General features: G+C 50.9%; 1 protein-coding gene across 5 annotated transcripts in view; it reads right to left on the reverse strand.

The window, feature by feature from the left end:
• Nucleotides 1-14,533, reverse strand: part of LOC122389206 (endoplasmic reticulum aminopeptidase 1-like) — a 415,829-nt gene that overhangs the window by 173,028 nt on the left and 228,268 nt on the right. For all 5 annotated transcript variants that reach the window (XM_043380990.1, XM_043380988.1, XM_043380986.1 and 2 more), the window contains 2 exons: nucleotides 8,508-8,604; nucleotides 1,036-1,164 (listed from right to left, as the gene is read on the reverse strand). In XM_043380990.1, coding sequence (XP_043236925.1) covers nucleotides 1,036-1,164; nucleotides 8,508-8,604 — 226 coding nt within the window. The remainder of the gene's footprint in view (nucleotides 1-1,035; nucleotides 1,165-8,507; nucleotides 8,605-14,533) is intronic.

Raw genomic sequence — 14,533 nt, forward strand, 5'->3', positions numbered from 1 at the left:
AGTTGGTAGGTCCACAAGGCTCAGACTAGTACATCAACAAGGCGACGCCTATGCGAATTGGAACCAATCTTGTAGACAAACTGTTAGTTTGTTGGCCAACAAGCCTGGGGTTGGTGAATCGACAAGGTGACGCCTATGCGAATTGGAACCAAACTTGTAACAAGGAGCCAACTTGTAGATTTGGTTTCCAGTGTAGCTCAAGCTTCCCCTCAAGTAAACCTCTGGCAGTTGGCACTGATGAACTACACTGACACCTCTGATCCAAGATAAAATTAAAATGTGTAAATCTGTCTAGTCAATCATGGAACGGATGAACTTGAGAACTGAGGTCAATATGATATTTTGCGATATATATATCAACGTTACTTTGGAACCTTTTTGCATGTTCTCTTCATATTTTGTAACACACGCGCAAAAACTGCAATAAAATAGCACTTAATGCTTCTGGACAAAATACAATGGTAGTAAAAACTTAGCCCTGATGGTATTCATTCTTGGCCAAAATCTAATTGCAAAATATTTTGTAGTAACTATTAAATTCCGGCTAAAAATAGTGTACGGCTTAAAAAAAAACATTCCAATGACGGTCCATTCTTGCGGTCCTGAAATCGCCACTATTTCCGGCCTCTCCAACGCAACTCGTTGTCCAGACGTAAATATGCAGTAGGTATATACTACTTTGCGCGCAGCATATGTCGCACTTTAAAGATACCAAATCATTGCTTCCAAATGGCGTCATAGGAACAGCGGATGCCCCAAAAATAAACAAAAATAAAAGTATAATATCTCAAAAATTGGTGAATAGTTTTCGGTGAAATTTGATAGATATTCATTTCTGTTCCTTCTGAACCACGGTACTTCACTTTTATGCCAATTCATTAACGTTTTAAAGGCGGAAGGGTCCCTTCAACCCTCTCGCTCGCTCGTTTGTCGCCCTCAAAAAGGCGTCGTACTGATCTTTATTCCAGGCCAGGCCATTTCATGTTCATATCATCTGGAGTGCTGACGTTCGGGGCGTCTGCGTTTGTGACTGACCGAGTTTGGGCAGCTGGTACGGTAGGCCGAAGTAGTCGGTGTAGAAGTCGAGGACGCTGACGGCCACTTGGGCGGCGAACTGGCCCTGCTGGACCAGATGCGGCGGCGCCCAGACCGAGACCAGCACATCTGACGGCAGCGGCACTGACAGGTGTCACATGTGACAAACAAGTGTCACATACAGCCGTCGCAGACAGAAGTCGCAGACAGCCGTCACAATGTGGTGTCACAGACAGTCGTCGCAGACAGGTGTCACACTCAGAGCCAGGTGTCACAGACAAGTGTGACAGAAGGTGTCACACTCACAGACAGGTGTCACACTCACAGACAGCCGTCGCAGACAGGTGTCACATACAGGTGTCACAGACAGGTAACACAGACAGGTGTCACAGACAGACCTGACATAGACAGGTGTCATAGACAGGTGTCATTGACACGTGTTGATTTTCGACGGGTGTCTGGCTGACTCCGCTGCTGGGACGTTGCCGTGATCTCACATTCATGTACGTCTTTTTATGCGGTTCTACAGGGTGTCTCAATTTTTTTGCAGCATCCATTTTTCCACGATTTACGGTTTTACCGCCGGTATAAACGTCATGACGGCAGTAGCGGCGGAACACCTTCAATTAAGGGGGGGGGGGGCACTGCCGACTTTTGGTCCCATTCTTTCCATGCAACGCCCATAGGGCTAATGTTAAAATGCCGAAATCAAAGGGGGCACGGTGCCCCGGTGCCCTCCCCGTTCCGCCGCCTATGCATGACGGTGGTCTTCTTGTTGCCTTAGGTATAAGTAACGCATTATTTTCCACTCAGATCATTCACAAATGCTGCCACGAAACATGACTGATCTTGCTTACGGCGACTGCTGGATAACCGCGGGTCAGTCACAGACATGCAGATCACCAAATGGGTCAAACGACCAGAAAATATGCACTCACGCGCTATTGGATTACTGAACACTGACTTAGCAGGACGTTGCAGAACAGTTGGAAGCACAAGGGTAGAATGGGGTAATTGAATTTTCTTCACAGGTATCCTGAATAACTTTATAGCGATGTGGACAGTTAAAGTGACAAATATGACATTTGTTTAGTAGAACGAGAGCCGAACGTTCTTTCCGTGGCTGGTCAGGCGGGCCGAGAGCGCCGGGTCTGCGAGTCGATAAGGGCCATTTCATTTCACGCTTCTGTGTGGCTGACTTTGGTCCATCGTGACACTGAGCTGTGTGATTGCGCCTTATTGTCGGCTGTGGGAGACGCATATTAATGTTTGGAAATATTGTTTCGCTAAATATTGTTCTTTTGGCGTTCAGCTTTCACTGAAACTCAAAAATACATGTTTATGTTTTCAAGAATGTACGGGACAGCCCGTTGAATATAAGATTATTAAATTTTTACAAAAACGCAATATTCAAAAAAGGTCATCGATCGATTTTGATAAAAAATACATTTTTGGATTTAGCTCACCGTCAGCTTTCGAATGGTATAATACCGTTTCTTTTGAGCCTGAGATGACCTTCCGACGAGCCGTGCGCCCTGAGCATCCCCTTCTGTGGCACGGCCGTTACGGCCGCCCCGGCGCCCTGAGCATCCCCTTCTGTGGCACGGCCGTTACGGCCGCCCCGGCGCCCTGAGCATCCCCTTCTGTGGCACGGCCGTTACGGCCGCCCCGGCGCCCTGAGCATCCCCTTCTGTGGCACGGCCGTTACGGCCGCCCCGGCGCCCTGAACATCACCTTCTGTGGCACGGCCGTTACGGCCGCCCCGGCGCCCTGAGCGTCACCTTCTGTGGCACGGCCGTTACGGCCGCCCCGGCGCCCTGAGCATCCCCTTCTGTGGCACGGCCGTTACGGCCGCCCCGGCGCCCTGAGCATCCCCTTCTGTGGCACGGCCGTCACGGCCGCCCCGGCGCCCTGAGCATCCCCTTCTGTGGCACGGCCGTTACGGCCGCCCCGCCGCCCTGAGCATCACCTTCTGTGGCACGGCCGTCACGGCCGCCCCGGCGCCCGGAGCGTCACCTTCTGTGGCACGGCCGTTACGGCCGCCCCGGCGCCCTGAGCATCATCACCTTCTGTGGCACGGCCGTTACGGCCGCCCCGGCGCCCTGAGCCCAAACAACGTGGCGGGCACTTGCTACTCCCCAGCACTCCAGTACACCGAGGAGGCCGAGATTCAGGCGGAGCTCCACTCACAAGGAGTAGTAGAGGTGACGCGCCTCCGATCTAAGGGGCCTAACCCAAACCCGCTGCTTAACCCTATTCCTGGCGGGGGGCCTTTAAGGCCCCCTTCAGGTTTTTCTTGTGCCATTGCCAAACGCCGCAAGACTGAAAGCTCATACTCGGTGACTTTTTCTAAACATTCATTGCGCACATTTTGACAAAAAAGTTGCCGGGTCAGGTCAGGTCGGGTCACCAGAGGCGGTTTGGTGACCCCACCTCAGAAAAGTTTGCAATCACGCCAGAGCTAGAGTTTTTGACCGATCAATTTCTTCTCTTCAGGTTTTTGTTAGGGTACCAGTATGTGCAATTTGTATATCTCAGAATTTTTATATCTGTGACCTGAGGTCAGGCCAGACTCGTGACCTTTACATTGCAAGCCTATGGGAAAATATTGAAACGCCTCCTGTTTCGTGTAAACGAGTCAAAACCACCCAATTCTTTCAGTATTATGGAAGATTATCTCATCGGTAACGATGACAAGGAGAAACTGAACCGGAAGTCGCCCTCCGCCCCTCCACCCCGCCCGGCCGGGCACTCTATCCCGAGCGAGCGTCGATACGCCGACGCTGTCCGGGGGACTAACCCCCGCTGCTCGGGACCTCAGGCTGGAGCAGAGCAGCGCTCCGACCCGAATCTGACCCCGCCGCTCAGTACGGCAGTGGAGCTCCCTCGTCCGTCGCACCCAGAGTCGACGGAAACTGTCACGGCACCAGTTCCCCAGACTGCCCCCACCGTTCGACGAGACGGACACGGTCACAGAGACCCCGAAGGGAGCAGCTCAGCCTCTGACCGAGGTGCCAACTGAGACCCAGTCAGACCACGTCCACACGACCCGTGCAGCAGAACAAACTGACGCCGTCGCTGTAGCCAAGGCATCTCTCGACGGCTCAGAGTCGGTGACCCCTGTCAAGGAGATGCCCATTGAAACCCCTCAGACTCCGCGGTCCCAGAGACCCCAGACGTTGCCAGCACGTCTGTTGACTCCGCAGAGTCTCTAGATTCTCTTGACTCGCCTAACGATACTGTCGTTGAGGCACAGTTCACACAGGAACTTTTCGAAAGCCCGTCTCCGCCGACCACCTAAAACCCAGGCCCACAGTGGCGCAGCCAGGATTTCGTTTCGGGGGGGGGGGGTCATCGCCTCCAAAGCGGGCCCCCTAGTGTGCGGGCCCCCACCCATTTTTCAGAATCTCTCCATATTTCATACGCATTCTGCTGAGCGGGCCCCCTTTACCTGCACGATAACCTTGAGTGAGTTTGAATAAAAAATCTGAATAGAACAATAGCTCGGTAGTTAATCACCCGGTGTTCAATTTTTACGCAAATTGACCACCACAGAAATATGTTACTATGACGTATGAATTCGTATCTTTCGAGGCCGAAATGTGCCCCTTCCGCAATATGCATTGCATATAATGCAATCAGAACTGTTGCCTGCTTCTGTCGGACAAGATTTAAGTAAAGTCTCATGTGCCTGTCCTAAGCCATATATTGGCCCTGGCCTAAGTGCATAAAGACATCGTCTGTGCTCAAAACTGACATAATATTCGTGATCAGCACCCCGGGAAACCCTAAAGCAGCCACATTTTACGACGTTCTAAGGTCCCAATTTTCCCGACTTTTGGGTCATTGACCTGACCTGGAGGGTCAACCAATGACCTAGGGCCTTTAAATTGGGTATCATCGGCTTCCTCTCGTCACGGGCAATACGTTCGTTTTCCGCGAAGCTCTAGCTCGATCATGGGCCAAACGCGAGGGGGGGTCGTACCCTCCCTCCCTTGTGCCGTCGAAGGACGCAAAATGGCCTGTGCCGGCGAGGGCGAACGCGCTCACATGGGATATGTATTGCCTTGGGCCTGGTTTGTTGTGGTGTGGTGATGTGGTGTCGTAGATTCTGTCTGTTACCGTGGTCCTGGCATGGTGTTACTTAGCTGTAGGTACAGGCCAGACCGTTGCACTTATAGTGCACTGAACTTTGCGCAGCTAATAGAAAAAGGATGGGCAACGTGCCTTTGAGGGGTCTCAGCTCGATCGGGCCGGTAGTGAGCACATGGCGATTGGCGCGTGCTCAAAAAGTGCAAATTCGCGCCATAGACTTTACATGCATTACGGCTTGCAAAATCGGGCGAAAGTGGCTAAATTTGCCCGACACGGGTCCGGTCCCCGTGCAGTATCTCGGTAACCGTGGGTCCGATCGGTACGGGGAACACAGCATCGTGTATGAGAATCGAACGGGCTATCGAATGGTGTGCAGTGCAGGGATGGCAAGCACCACGTGCACCCGTGAGGGCACTTATGCTTGAAAAATTGACGTTTCGGACGGATTTTGGACTTAATGTTATTTCCTGGTGACTGTCAGATGGAGCGGGTTCAAACACCACCTGTTGGCAAGAGAACTGTACCGCCTATCGTGGAAAAATTGTGAAAAGCTAATTGATCAAAAACAAGGTGGAACAAATCGCTGGAGAAAATGGTATTTGTTCATGACTTACTTAATTACACGGGTTTTGCTGCACAACCTGGTACGTTTGACAATTAAAATTTGAAAATGACATAGTTGGAAAGAGCATTCAATTTTGTTCAAGATCCAATCATCGCTTTTGCATGACGAGCAACAATATTCTTGAAAATATAAATGTTTCAAACCTCTACATAGTAATTCATCGATGGCTTTCATTTTTCAATAACCTAAGTCAACACCTACCTATGTTATAAAATACCTACACTTGGCATGTTCTATAGTAGGACGCATGGTTATCTCAGACACGAGCACCTCGATGCGATTGATATTTTTTCCCAAACCAAAATGCTTAGCCGTCAAAAGGCAATCGAGCGAAATGGATACATAACCCACGGACACAAGACCAACCAAACGTCCACCGATCGAAAATACCCCTTATTCGCGTTGCAGAGCAAGCGAGTCACCCTAGCGGGCCCAATTCACCCGGGGGCCCGGGCCCTATCCATACGGGGGCCCGAGCCCTATCCACACGGGTCTCCGGCCTCCGGGGCCCGTCCACCCGCAGTCTGGGCTCCGTCCACCCGGGGCTCGGGGCCCGTTCTCCCGAGGGCCCGGGCCCCATCCACCCGGGGGGGGGGGGGGGGGGGCGGGCCCCGTCCACCCGGGGCTCGGGGCCCGTTCTCTCGGGGGCCCGGACCCATCCACCGGGGCCCCAGGCCTACCCCTCACGTGTGGTGTCCCAGTAGGCACTTTTCGAAGCGGGCCCGTCCGATTATGTAGATTAGGACCTCTCTCCTCTCTCTCTCTCTCTCTCTCTCTCTCTCTCTCTCTCTCTCTCTCTCTCTCTCTCTCTCGCTCTCTCCCTCTCTTTCTCGAGAGGGTCCCTGACAGAAATTTCGGGGGGGTCAGCTGACCCTCTAACCCCCCCTGGCTGCGCCACTGCAGGCCCATGTCTTCTCGAGCACCCTCTCCCGCTCATATTTGAGAAAGGTCTTCATCTCGCTCCAGCTCTCGCTCCCTTTCGACGGGAAGACGGCTTACTCGTTCGCACGCTTATACCCAAGAATACCAGTAAGCAAACACACACCCGGTAAATGACTCAATTTTCTGAATTCTTTCTCCAATGGAATACGAACTCGTTGGTATCCCATATATACACTGTGGGTTTTTTGTTATTTAGGATTTTTTCCCTGACCAATAACACCCCACACCAGTACACTGACTGCTGACACCTTACACAAGTGTATGAATATGTGATGTAAATAAATGTTACCGTTTCTTCATCTGTGTTTTTTGTTCCGGCTTTTTCGGCACTTCGGCAAAAGTAAGTTCCCCATTAGATTTGCTCACACACGCTAAGGATAGGATCCCACGTTGCTATTGCTTCCGGGTTCACATAAACCGGCTTAACGTAAAACTTTGTTCCTGGCCAAAATTGCCAGATGCAATGACCCCCGGCTCCAGACTGGCTTTGGGCTGGCGGAGCAAAAAAAAAACATACAGGGTGAGCCATTAAGATTAACCCATCGAAAATTTAACTTTGTTTCAAGGCGCGCTGACATAGCTATGTCATCTTTTACATACATAAAACAACGTCATCTCCTAACTAATCAATGTAGTCTGTTTTCTGTATGCTTGCATTCTTCTTATGTTACGCGCCCGAGACGCAAGAGCAGTATGGCACGCGGCCGCCGCACCGTCTTTTCACTTATTTTCCTCGCTCACCCATGCCATAACAATGCTGCGCCGTATGTCATTTGCGGTGTTTCAGGGACTCGGTAGAGTCGGGTTTTCAGGATATTTCAGTTTGCGAAGCCCGTGGGGCGACAAATTGTGCCCAGCATTCTTTAGACCAAGGAGTGTTCAGCAGCCAACACCCAGTGGTGATTCCTGAATTTCAGGAGCGGCGGATGTGCGTTAAGACGACCTCGCATTTCAGGAGCGTAGCAGAGAGAGTGGACGAGCATATACAAAATGAGCTACACTGTCAGGATTGGAGACAAATTTGCGACATTTATGTAAAAGATGGCATACCTACGCCAACCCGTTTGAAAGTTAATTTATCGATGGGTAAATCTTTATGGCTCACCCTGTACTATACTCACTGCCGTCCGTGGTGTCCGAGATGTGCGTGTGCCGTGTACTCACTGCCGTCCGTGGTGTCCGAGATGTGCGTTTACTCACTGCCGTCCGTGGTGTCCGAGATGTGTGTTTACTCACTGCCGTCCGTGGTGTCCGAGATGTGCATTTACTCACTGCCGTCCGTGGTGTCCGAGATGTGCGTTTACTCACTGCCGTCCGTGGTGTCCGAGATGTGCGTGTGCCGTGTACTCACTCCGTCCGTGGTGTCCGAGATGTGCGTTTAATCACTGCCGTCCGTGGTGTCCGAGATGTGCGTTTACTCACTGCCGTCCGTGGTGTCCGAGATGTGCGTTTACTCACTGCCGTCCGTGGCGTCCGAGATGTGCGTGTGCCGTGTACTCACTGCCGTCCGTGGTGTCCGAGATGTGCGTGTGCCGTGTACTCACTGCCGTCCGTGGTGTCCGAGATGTGCGTTTACTCACTGCCGTCCGTGGTGTCCGAGATGTGCATTTACTCACTGCCGTCCGTGGTGTCCGAGATGTGCGTTTACTCACTGCCGTCCGTGGTGTCCGAGATGTGCGTGTGCCGTGTACTCACTGCCATCCGTGGTGTCCGAGATGTGCGTGTGCCGTGTACTCACTGCCATCCGTGGTGTCCGAGATGTGCGTTTAATCACTGCCGTCCGTGGTGTCCGAGATGTGTGTTTACTCACTGCCGTCCGTGGTGTCCGAGATGTGCGCGTAGTCACTGACGATAAACGCCACCAAATACGTGGACATGCGCACCGTCTCGAAAAAATCATCCTGCTTCTGAAACAAAGCCGACAAAAAGAATAGGGTAGGGTGGGGTAATTTCAGCAGGTGGGGCAATTTGAACATAGTATGAATAACACATTACACAAAATTACTAGGCCCTTGTCACTCCACTTTTGGGGCATTCCACGTCAAATCGAACAAAAATCGGCTGTTTTGCACCTTACCATCAGCGATTTCATTTTAAATTTGTGAGCGAGTTCTTGTGTCGCTCCGGACATAACATTGACATCTCTATATTATAAATCCTAAATAATCCGCCGCCGCCGCCCACGCCGTGTGCGACGTAGTCACGACGTAGTCACTTTGTAGCGCTTATTGCGGCGGCGTCTGTTGACCTACGGCCGTGAAATTTTACAGCGATGTGGGCCACCTTTACACGTAGGTCGTATTAACTTTTGGACATGATGCGGCCGGGGGTGCGCCCGCGGCGCGTGCTCGCGTGCCCATAGGGTTAACATTAGAATCGGCAAAAACACGCTATTGCTCGGGAACGGTAAGGGCTACGGGGGTGAAATTTTCACTGCAAGTCGGACGCGTGCACTCATTTGTCGTATTAAATTTTCGAGGGGGTTGGTTCAGCGGTGTGCACGTGGTGGGGCCGCGACCGGCGCCGAGCAGAGGGCACGTGCTTTAGGCTCAGTTGTTCGCTTAGAAAACTGAGTGAAAAGCATCAGAGCCAACGAAGGCCGACACAAGGCACCGCTCGCCAAGGGGATTCGCCAGTAAATACAATTAATTTGTTTTTGCAATATCTCAGCCGTTTCTGGGCCGATTTAGCTGAAACTTGGACTGTCGGTGGAAGTGTAGTGTAGGGTACGGTAGGGTAGGGTAGGGTAGGGGATTGTAGGGTAGGGTTGGGTAGGGGATTGTAGGGTAGGATAGGGTATTGTAGGGTGGGGTAGGGTAGGGTAGGGTAGGGGATTGTAGGGTAGGGTTGGGTAGGAGATTGTAGGGTAGGGTAGGGTAGTGTAGGGTAGGGTAGGGTAGAGTTAAGTAGGGTACAGTTAGGTAGGGTAGGGTAGGGTAGGGTAGGGTAGGGTAGGGTAAGGGTAGGGTAGGGTAGGGTAGTGTAAGGGTAGGGTATGGTAGGGTAGGGTAGGGTAGGGTAGGGTAGGGTAGGGTAGGGTAGGGTAGGGTAGGGTAGGGTAGTGTAAGGGTAGGGTAGGGTAGGGTAGGGTAGGAGTAGGGTAGGGTAGGGTAGGAGTAGGGTAGGGGTAGGGTAGGGTAGGGTAGGGTAGGGTAGTGTAAGGGTAGGGTAGGGTAGGGTAGGGTAGGGTAGGGTAGGGTAGGGTAGTGTAGGAGTAGGGTAGGGTAGGGTAAGGGTAGGGTAGGGTAGGGTAGGGTAGGGTAGGGTGGGGTAGGGTAGGGTAGGGTAGGGTAGGGTAGTGTAAGGGTAGGGTAGGGTAGGGTAGGGTAGGGTAGTGTAAGGGTACGGTAGGGTAGGGTAGGGTAGGGTAGGGTAGGGTAGGGTAGTGTAGGAGTAGGGTAGGGTAGGGTAGGGTAGGGTAGGGTAGGGTAGGGTAGGGTAGGGTGGGGTAGGGTAGGAGTAGGGTAGGGTAGGGTAGGGTAGGGTAGGTAGGGTAGGGTAGGGTAGGGTAGGTAGGGTAGTGGTAAGGTAGGGTAGGGTAGTGTAGGGGTAGGGTAGGGTAGGGTATGGTAGGGTAGGGTAGGGTAGGGTAGTGTAGGGGTAGGGTAGGGTAGGGTAGGGTAGGGTAGGGTAGGGTAGGGTAGGGTAGGGTTGCGTTCAGTAACATCCTAACTTACAAAGGGCTCGAACAACTCGCATGCATCACCATCATACTTTACAGTTCAATTAAAAGCAGTTACCCAGTTCTACAAAAATCATACCAATAAAAATGCAAGTTTCTACACCCAAACTAATGCATCCGTTAATCATACATATCAAAACATACAGTTATCGCGTAAACCTGTACCTCTAGTATATTATAAATCCTAAAAAGTACCCCGCCCACGCCGTGTGCGACGTAGTCACTTTGTAGCGCTTATTGCGGCGGCGTCTGTTGACCTACGGCCGTGAAATTTTACAGCGATGTGGGCCATCTTTACACGTAGGTCGTATTAACTTTTGGACATGATGCGGCCGGGGGTGCGCCCTTGGCGCGTGCTCGCGTGCCCATAGGGTTAACATTAGAAATGGCAAAAACACACTATTGCTCGGGAACGGTAAGAGCTACGGGGGTGAAATTTTCACTGCAAGTCGGACGCGTGCACTCATTTGTCGTATTAAATTTTCGAGGGGGTTGGTTCAGCGGTGTGCACGTGGTGGGGCAGCGACCGGCGCCGAGCAGAGGGCACGTGCTTTAGGCTCAGTTGTTCGCTTAAAAACTGACTGGAAATAATCAGAGCCGGGAGGTCGTTGACCTTTGACAACGAAACGAATACCGGCGCCGGGCACCGCTCGCCAAGGGATTCGCCAGTAAATACTAGATGCCGGCAGCGCTCGTGCGTTGCCTTGGGCCAGAATTGGAGGATCCATAGCCCAATGAAATGTGCATTATTTTGGAGGCCTTGCCTGGGACTACCATTGAACCGATTTTGAGGTTGATAGCTTAAAATTTCTTTGAGCCAGAGGACCTCACGTCAAAACGGTTTTCCGACCCCAGCACGTGCAGCCTGCACCCCTCGCAGACGGTGACCCCCCTGGAAACTGGTTCAAGGCGTTACCGATGTGTCCCGCCAGTATGGCTTTGCCCGTGACCTCGGGTTGACCTGTAGCCTTGACAAAAAATTTCGTGTCACCGAAACTTTGAAGCGGAATAGCATGTGCCACGAAGCACCGAGCGAACCGAGGCCAGCACCAAAAGTTTACCTCGCCGGAGACGAATCAAACGGTCCCACTTTCGTCCCGATCGGTTCACCCATTTTGACTCCAGGTCCAAAAAAGCTTGGACAAACTCACTCACATACTCACTGACAAACAGGTTCAGCCGAACTTTTTTCAGCGACCCACCAAGGTTAGGGTAGGGTAGGGTAGGGTAGGGTAGGGTAGGGTAGGGTAGGGTAGGGTAGGGTAGGGTAGGGTAGGGTAGGGTAGTGTAGGGGTAGGGTAGGGTAGGGTAGGGTAGGGGTGGGGTAGGGTAGGGGTAGGGTAGGGTAGGGTAGTGTAGGGGTAGGGTAGGGTATGGGTAGGGTAGGGTAGGGTTAGGTTAGGGTTGTGTAGGGGTAGTGTAGGGTAGGGTAGGGTAGGGTATGGTAGGGTATGGTAGGGTAGGGTAGGGTAGGGTAGAGTTAGGTAGGGTAGTAGGGTAGGTTAGGGTAGTAGGGTAGCGTAGGGTAGGGTAGTAGGGTAGGGTAGGGGTAGGGTAGGGGTAGGGTTGAGTTCAAAAAGGGCCCAACATACAAAACACTTGAACACCCCGCAACTATCACCATCCCTTACAGTTCAATTAAAAACAGCTACCCAAATCTACCCAAATAATACAGCTAAAAATACAAGTCAATCACCCAAACTAATGCACCCGTAACATAACATAAATCAAAACATACAGTTATCGTGTAAACCTGTACCTCTAGTTTTTTTTTAAAATGTACTTGTTCGATTTGAATGAAATAAACCATACTGTTTAGGTAATTTCATAAGCATTTGTTTAGAATTGCACGTACCTACTTAAATATATGACCTTGAAATTTGCTTAACTCTGTTCTTAAGCACACAAATTGAAATAGCAAAAAACACGCCACCTTCGACTTGGCTCCGTTTTATATATTTCATTGCGTACTTACATGCAGGCACATGCCATTTGCGAAAATGGCGAACAAAAGACAGCTGAGGGAACCACCCTGATAGACACCGGTCGTAATGGGAAGTGAATTTGATAATGCACATGATCCGTCGGCGCTGCGAATTTCAACCTCTTTGCGAATGTCCATGGAGGTGATGACGAATGTCCATGGAACACGAAGGTTGTACAAGTGAAGCTTCTCAAGTAACTTGTCAGGGCATATGACGTAGAAGCATTTTGATAAGTCAAGTAGGACTAAAATGGATAAAATGAATAAACTTGGGGCACTTGACCTGACCTCAGAGGTCACCGGTTGGCCTAGGACCTTAAAATCAGGTACCAATATCTGCGTCTCGTAACGGCGCACACGCTCGTATGTATTTTCCGCGACGGGCGGACCAGCTTCACCAGGGGCGAAACGGCGGGGGGATCGTACCCGCCCCCCCCCCCGGCCGGCGCGTATGTGGAAAACCAATAGGTCCGGCGAGAGTTAAATAGACATCAAAAATACTTCTAAAATGTTCAAACGGGTGCTTCAATCCAGACAAGCTCCAAAAGCTGTTCTAAAAGCTTGTAAAGCGCAAAAAAGTGAACCAAAGTAATTTGACGTAAATGACCAAGTGGCATTGGCATCCAGCATAGCAGACATGTGCATGGATCCGAGTGATGGATCTATGATCTCAGTGGATCTCAAAGTTAAGTACAGGTTGGGATCTATGATCCCACCGGATCCGGCGCTAAAAATTCATCTCGGATCTATGATCTCATATGATCTGACGATAAATTAAGAACATGGATCTATGATCTGAGTGGATCCCACCATGCACCACATTTGAAACCATGTTTTAAAGGGTTTCTATGCTAATATGTGCCATAAAACTATGGATTATGACGTGCGAACACATAAAATCATTAAAACAGAACGTTTGTGAGCTGAAACAAGTGTTTTTTGAGGATTTATGTGTTGACAAAAAATAAGTGAGGATCTATGATCTCACTGGATCTCAAGCAAAAAATGAGACTCGGATCTGTGATCCCTACGGATCTCTCGATAAATTACAGAGCTGGATCTATGATCTCGTCGGATCCGAGATCAGGATCCGTGAGATCAGATCCCAGATCCATTTTCTCGGATCCATGCACATGTCTGCAGCATAGTGTATTAGATAACTATCAATTCACATGCTGGCAGGTTTGTAATTACGAATAGTCCGGAAACGTGACTCGGCGTCGACCCGGAGGGCGCCACAGTGCGTGCCAGGCAGGGTGAGCGGGGAGAACCGCAGGTGGTAGGATAACTATGTTGTTATTCGATGTCTACCCATTGTTTTCTCGACGGTTCTACGGTAATCAGACATGCAGTTTTGATATAAAATCGGTCAACGGCATTTGGAGGACATTTGATTGATACATTGTGTACATTAAATTTTTACATTCAAAATTTTCGGAAATACTTTACATAATCGACAAGACCATTGTTTTCATGAAAATCGACTGAACATGACGTCACTCTGACGTCACTTCCGGCCGATCTGAGAGATACGATTTTTTTTCTTTCGACACGATATGTCAAAATTGATATTTTCGAGAGTAATCGAAGTTTCGTGTCGGTAAGTGCAGCGGTTTTGAAGCTATATAAGAAAAACAGGAGGAACTGCGTAGACCCTTCCAGTCATGCGCGGAATGAGTGGACGTTACCGACTCTTCCTTCGCCCGACCCCGACCCCGACCCCGACCCCGTCAATTCGATGCCGATTGCCGCCAGTGGTCGATAAAACTTCCAACGTGCCAACGCTCGTTGGAGCAAGATATTAGCAATACTTAGAAGAGCTGGAGACAGTCCGCCCGTCTACATGGATGCTTCCTTACGCCTAAAATACAGCATTGACTTATGACTTACTATTCGTCCGGTGCTGTTATCGGCTGCTCGGTACCGCGTGTATGTTCCCTCATTTACTCCTGGTCACCCTTCGGTCACCCCTCGCTGGGTCGGGCCAGTCGGCTATTTTTATCCTCTTTCCGGCTAGGCCACCCGCTGAGCTCCCGCCGTGCCGCGCCGTCTGCGAGGGACCTGACCCTTCTGCCGGCAGAGGTTTCTCCAGGTGTCCCCAAGGAGCCATCGTAGCGCTAAGGGTGTGCTCCGCATACACATACATTGATTTTCGCCCTTACTAGCAGGG

The sequence above is a fragment of the Amphibalanus amphitrite genome, unplaced genomic scaffold, assembly GCF_019059575.1.
Source record: "Amphibalanus amphitrite isolate SeventyFive unplaced genomic scaffold, NRLGWU_Aamphi_draft 000348F_arrow, whole genome shotgun sequence".
Classification (NCBI taxonomy): domain Eukaryota; kingdom Metazoa; phylum Arthropoda; class Thecostraca; order Balanomorpha; family Balanidae; genus Amphibalanus; species Amphibalanus amphitrite.